The following is a 7,005-nucleotide window of genomic DNA, read 5'->3' on the forward strand; positions in this document are numbered from 1 at the left end:
ATTTGAGCTGATAAGTGTTTGCTAGTTCTTAATTATTTCTATAATGAAGCAGGTTAAAGGTCTGACAAGAGAGTTAAATGTGGCATTTAAATCTGAGGTACAAGTAAAATAGACCATTCTTTACAAAGCAAGTCTATCAGAGAGACCGGGACCATTAGGGGGGGCCAAATCACACAGTTTGATACATTTGTTAGGGATCGTTGAATGTCTGGAAATCTACAGACTAATACGGAGCTGAATGATCACATGATCCTTTAAATGGGAAAGAGAAACCCATCACAACATCTAGCTTAGTGTAGCATATTCCCCAAGAGAAAATTATGTCATTACCCAACACAATAATGGTGTGGAGGAGGCCTGGACGGGCTCATGATCCCAGATTTGGAGGTGCTGGATGGATACAATAACATAAAAAATACATAATCCAATGCTGACTCTACCGTTTTCATAACACTAATGCTACGAGACATTGTCATTTGCCAGCTCCGAAGCAATGAAATATCCACAAGTACAAGTTAGTAAAGCTATTTCATTTATTTAACATGACGAGGAAAAAGTGCAAGCCTTTAGGATTAATGAAAACATTCACATTCTCCCATAAGAAACAACCCTTTAGCTCGTTTTGTTTTACAGTTACAGGAAAAGGCTTTGTAACTATTTATTTTAATTTCTCCTGTAATCACAAGTCAGCCATCTGTGCCGTCAATGTTTGCTTTATATGAAGCATAAAGTATAAAATAAAGTATAAAATCTCACAGCAGAAGTCAGCACAAAATAAAGAAAGCATTACAGGTTCCTTTCCACCAAGTTATTTTTCATCTTATCATCTTTCATCTTATTCATGAACACATTCTCTATAATGTCAAATGAACATCTCAGTGCAGCAGCACAGGTACATTGCTGTTAAGTAGCATCAGCATAGCACTTGTAACTACTGCTAAAAGTCTTTGAAAGCCCATCTCCAATCCTTCTACCCCTCCTGTACTCCCGTCTTTCGGCCCTTCCTGTCTCATGTACTTCATGGAGTAAGCCATGTACAACACCAAGCATCTCCTGGTTTTCACCTGCTCGATCAGTGCCGGGTAGCCGATCTCCACAATGCTGACTGTGTCATCTTCTTCGGGCTGATTTGGAGGGCCTGGACTTGCAGGGGTGGGGGTCGAGGGGTTTTCTGTGGCAGTGTCGTTGCTCTGTGATGTCACGAGAGTAGACGTGTTGGTTTTGGTTGTAGCTGTGGCAGTTGTACCTGGTTTGATTTGGGGCTTTTGAGTTTTCACCGGCAAAATGTCAGACCTCTTCATACAGGCATCCATGTAGTCTCCATAACTCTGAACGGGTTGAGTAATTACGGCATCTCTTCCTTTGTCGCTGCTGTATTCAGTAGTATTGGTATTGGTATTAGTATTTTTGTTAGTATTTCTATTAGTGTGGATTTTAGACCCATGGTTCCTGTGCATGTAGTGTTTGTAATAATACTCCTCTTGAGGGCTGCGGACAGTAAAGTGAGGATTGTGGAACTGTCCTAACCCATAGCCCAGGGCCGTTCCTGCCACTGCACCTCCAGCTGCAGCTACTACTGCACTGCGAGCAAACCCTCTGGAATTCTCAGAAGGACGATTACCTCCATAACCTCCTCCATACCGTCCATAACCTCCTCCATAGCCTCCATAACCTCCTCCATACCCTCCATACGGAGAACTTTGTCCCGGATACTGGTTAGGGTTGCCTGCTGCACCTGGTTGCCTGGGATAATTGCCTTGCTGCCCGGGACTGCCCTGATTGTTTTGTTTTGGATGGCCACCCTGAGGGGTGGAGTCTTTTTTGGGTTTGTATCCTGTATTGGTGCCCGAAGAGACTTTTTTGCTGCCCGAACTTTTTCCTCTCCCTCCCTTTCCCCTGGTCAGCGAGAAAGGGGTATTAAGCAAGATAAGTGACAAACTAAGCATGGACAATGAATAGAGCTTCATCTTCACTCTGTGGAGACAAATATGAGATAATATTTAGAGCATATCACTTTTAATTTTGTACTTATGTAGTGTTAATGTCACTTTATTATTTTAGTTTTAGTGCTAGAGAGCTGTTAGCAGCAGAAACCTAAAATCATACATGTGTTCTTCTTTTGGCTGCTCTCTTTAGGGGAAGATCGTCTCCCTCCATCTTACCCTATCTCTAGCATCGTCCTGTGTCACACCACCCCCTGCATGTCTTCCTTCCCTAAATTCACCAAATTCAATCTTCTCTGTGGTCTTATTCTATTCCTCCTTTTTGAAATCTCCATATTCAGCACCTTTGCTCATGTGTACTATGCCTCCTCTGCACATGTGCAAACCATCTCAGCATTTTTTTTTTAATTTGTAATTGTGTTGGAGGAAACTAGGAAGGCTAGAGCAGAGACGCTGACAGCTGCAATCAGTCATGTATGCACTGGATTTTGTTTTGCACGGTAGAAAATTCACTTTCTTAGGTGCATTTTTGTCTGATTGTTTCATCAATCTCTGTGTTTCCAGATTGTATTTTTGGTGCTTAATTGCCACTTTTGAGATATTAGATTTGCAAGAAGGCAAATGAGCAGTTTAGACATGTGGAAACACAACAGGGTTTCATTTTTTAGGCTTTCAGTAACAAAAGGAAAACTGGAAATTCTCCTGAGAGTCTGCCAATGTCAGTGCTGATAGCTTTATGATGCAGAACCTGAACCTTGGAGGCTGTAATTAGTGACATCTCCACAGTGCTGTGTAATGTCAGTGTTGAGTACTCCTCAAGCTCTTTATTGAGTTGCAAATCCCATCACAGAAATATGATACTAGAAGTGATGCTGAGGCAGTGTGATCATGTAACAATGCAGGGTGTAGTTCAAACTGTTGTTATTTTCTCATCTGTTTTGCTTGTTTTAATTGAAAGAACTGTAATGAAAGCTGGTTTTTAAAACAAGTTGATACGAGCACATATTTATCACCTTGATCTTCGAAATTAAATACAAGTATGAAAATGAGACAGGCAGGTGGATAATCAAACAGATATTATATTGGAGGGTAAGTAATGTTTATTAAAATGATGAGGAACTGTAGATGATGAAGGTAGTTTATATCCCTTATCTTAATTTTGTTTTCAACTATCAGAATTTTAAAATATCTTGCTTCCAGGACATAAATATGTACAATGCACTGAAAAAGTATTTACCCCCTCCTGGTTTTTAGGTTTTCACATATTTGTCACACGTACATGTTTCAAATCATCCAAAAAAGTTTGACATTGGACAAAAATAACCTAAGTAGTTATTAAGGGGGTAAAACATCTTTGGCTCACTGTCCTGCTGCATCACCCAAATGAACTTGAGCTTCAGGGCATGAACTGATGGGTGGACACTCTCCTTCAGGATTTTCTGGTAGAGAGCAGAATTCAAAGTTTCATCAACTACAGCAAGTCATCCAAGTCAAGAAGCAAAACACCCCCAGACCATCACTACCACCACCATGCTAGACTGTTGGCACGATGGTCTTTTTGTGAAATGTTAGTTTATGCCTGCAGTTCTTTAGATGTGGTTATCCAGTCTTGTGAGCTCCTGGATGAGTCGTTGATGTGCTCTTGGAGTCATTTTGATACACTGGTTCATTGTAACCCTTTCCAGACTCATAGATGTCAATGACTTTGTTTCTCAGTCGCTTCTTTAGATCATAGTGTGTTGCTTTTTGAGATCTTTTAACCTGCTTCATTTTGTCAGATACCATCGATTTAAGTATCACATTAATTTTAAAATCTTATTGCTTACTTTTAAAATCATAAATAATATCGCGCCTAGTTATCTTATTGATCTTCTCAGCCTGTATATTCCTAGGAGAGCACTGAGATCATCAGGACAATTGCTCTTGGTGCAACCTAGGTCACTGCAAAGAGCAGAGGTGACCGTGCTTTCGCTCTGTTTGCACCTAACCTCTGGAACAATCTCCCACAAGCTATTCGTGCATCTGACTCGATCCAGAATCTCGATTGAAAACTTATCTATTTGGTTTAGCTTTCCTGGCTATCTAGAGTACGATTCTTGTAAGTACCCTTTTCTTCTGTTTTGTTGAACAAGGTTTTGTATTGATTTTGCTTTTGAAGTTTTATTTCGATATCTGCTTATCTTGTATGCTTGGTTAATCAATGCTTTCCACCTGCTATTTGCATTTGTATTTTGCTACTGCTTTTAGTGGATTTTGTGAAGCACTTTGGTGTACCTCTGGTTTTAAATGTGCAATACAAATAAAGTCGTATTGTATTGTAAGTTATTTCTGGATTCAGCAGGTGGGCAGTAATCAGGCCTGGGTGTGGCTAATGAAATTGAACTCAGCTTCCAAAAAATTTGATTGACCAAAGTCGAATCATGATTAAACAAGGGGGTTTGATAAGCTTTTTAAATGAAATCATCATTTAAAAACAATACTTTATATTTACGCCGGTAATCTTTGTCTACTATAAAAATGTGTTTGTTAATCTGAAACATTAAAGTGTGACAAATATACAAACAAACAAGAAAATTAAGAAATAACTCTCATAGGAGTTATATACAATTATATATGAGCTAACGGGTTTATATTAGCATGTTCACATTTTAAATGACAATAAAATATATTACTACTAAAAATTATTTTAACTGTCTGTCCAGTTGTTTGTAATGTGTTACTACAAAATTGAATACTATTCAGTCTGTTGTCAGACATGACGTGGAAAAACCACAAATCCTTGTCTGAGAAGGTGTGGCTTTAGAAAATATATAAAGAAAAATAAAGAAAATTCCATTAGACAGGCGCCTTAGTGGCGCTCCAAAATGGATTTCCGCTGTGTATCAGCCTGGGACGCATGATGCTAATTGATCAGTATCTGAAATAATGGAATGAGCCATCGTTTTTGCAAAACCACACAGGGAAGGCAAAAAAAAAAAAAAAAAAAAAAAAAAAATAGAAAGTAAGAAAGAAGAAGGAAAAAAAAGGGCTGTGGACAAACTGGAGAAGGAGGGTTTATTTAACTATTTATCTGAGCATTTTTGGATACCGAAAATCTTCCCCGCCTCACACACAAATAGCTGCTTTTGTGTACTTTAAAAAACCCAACAACTGTTGTTTAAATTATCTTGTCAGATCTTGTTATAGGTCGTGTTTAACAGTTCGGCTGCTGTGACACAGCAATTAAAATTAAGCCTGATTTAATTAACTTTTATTTATTCTGGTGTTGTGCCAAAAAGCGATTGTATTTAAATAGTTTTAAATGACTTGTTTGCCTTTAATCTGTGAAATGTACGTCAAGCATATCTGTCGTGAATGATCTCAAGCTATTTTATGCCATTTCTACCATGAGTTAAAAGATTAAATTGGTTTTTGGCAAAGCGACCTTTATATGTTCTTTATTTATGAATGTCAAACACTCACTGTTCTTCAAGAGGCCAGCTGGCTTTGTAACAAATATAACATAATAGCTATATAAAAATATTTTAAGTGGCTAAAAAGGAGTGGATTGATTATAAATTATATATTAAAGACTTGCAATAAAGGTATTTTCTTTATTTTACACATAACCTCCTCGGTATGGTAAGCATTTTATTTGTCTCAGGCTAATACAGCGACTAGTGATAACTAATCGATGATTTTTGCTTTAAATACTTGTAAAAACTTTTTTAACTGTATGCGATGCCTTTCCCTGTAACTTGTTGTTAAAGAGCTGCCGCGATATGGGAGGCAATAACAAATTGCCCGGTGGATGGTTTGTTCCTTGAAACAATTAAAACATATGTTACATGTTGTTAGAATTTATTTATAACTGCATATTAATGCAGGGAATTCATATTAAAAGGGGAAAACTTCACTGGAATACGCCCTGCAATAACCACTGCCTGATACTCGGTTAGATAAAGACTGTTTACTCCAGGTGACGTGAACTGCGCACAGATCACAGGTAGAAACATTAATTGCTCTACTTTACCTACAGCCTCACCTGTGTGGTGACCGTGAGTCAGATGAGTTCCTTCCTCCCTGTTTGTCTTCGATAATGTCCCCGCGGCGCTCGTACCTCTCCGGTTATGGTTTCAACTGTTTCATTTCTGTCTGACATATGGCCGCACGAGAGATGTGGGTCGCTTAGAAACAGATGATGGGGGCAGGGCTGGGGTGGAGTCGATTCTCGGCATCCACCGGGGAAAAGGAAATGGAAAAATAATCAAATAAGGGCCCACAGCCAATCAGCAGCGAGAGTTCAGTGCGTGTACTTACTAATGGTTCAACTTTTAAGTGTCTGCTTTACTGAACGTTTTACCATATATCGTACATTTGGCTCATACTGAAAGAATAAATGATTCCATTTTCAATTCAACTTTATTCATATAGCACCAAATCACAACAACAGTGACCTTAATACTGTATGGTAGAGGCCCTACAATAATACAGAGAAAATCCCAACAATCAGATGACCCAAGGGTAAGCACTTGGGACGGAAAAACTCCCTTCTGCTTGTCCAGTTTCCTATTTTTATTTTATGTTTTTTTAAGAAAATTGAGTTGAAAGCCTGCTCGCTTATCGACAGACTGCAGAGGGATCAGTGGCTAGCCAGAGGAAACTGGGAGAAACCCATGGAGAGTACTCCTTTGGTAGCAGGAAGCCAGGTTGTAGTAACGGGTTTGAGTGGCAGTGCACTTGAACTCAGGAAAGTCTACAACAACGCAGGAATGGCAGTGCGGAAACGTCAGCCATCCTTTCACCAGAGCAGACACTGGAAACAGACAAGAGAGGAAACAGGGTTTAAACAGGCCACAAAGCATGAAGAACATTGTTCAGTTTCTTTTCTGTTTACTCTAATTAAAAAACTGTCTTTATGGGATTTATAAAAAAGTTCCACTTTCCAATTTCCACTTGACCTAAAGAAATGTTTGATATGTAAATTATTTTGTATATGAACAGTTATCTTTGCTTATCTCTGTCCTGACCATCTCTTGTGTTTATTTGTAATGTAGACTGTAAAAAGAGGCGTACTGATATG

The 7,005-nt window shown here is 38.8% G+C and overlaps 1 protein-coding gene across 2 annotated transcripts; it reads right to left on the reverse strand.

Moving 5' to 3' along the window:
• prnpb (prion protein b) lies at positions 1-6,123 on the reverse strand. 2 transcript variants are annotated; one of them, XM_085425993.1, is made up of 2 exons: positions 5,956-6,083; positions 1-1,974 (listed from the first exon to the last, which is right to left on the reverse strand). In XM_085425993.1, exon 2 carries the CDS (start codon positions 1,965-1,967, stop codon positions 876-878), a length of 1,092 nt encoding a protein of 363 aa, XP_085282119.1. In that variant the 5' UTR covers positions 1,968-1,974; positions 5,956-6,083; the 3' UTR covers positions 1-875. The 2 variants fall into 2 exon arrangements, with proteins under 2 accessions (XP_085282119.1, XP_085282118.1); XM_085425992.1 differs by having other exon boundaries at positions 5-1,974; positions 5,968-6,123.
• Between the last annotated feature and the right edge of the window lie 882 nt (positions 6,124-7,005).

This window comes from Rhamphochromis longiceps, linkage group LG12 (assembly GCF_057381845.1).
Source record: "Rhamphochromis longiceps isolate RC_006_pf linkage group LG12, R_longiceps_female_GT1.1, whole genome shotgun sequence".
Taxonomy (NCBI): domain Eukaryota; kingdom Metazoa; phylum Chordata; class Actinopteri; order Cichliformes; family Cichlidae; genus Rhamphochromis; species Rhamphochromis longiceps.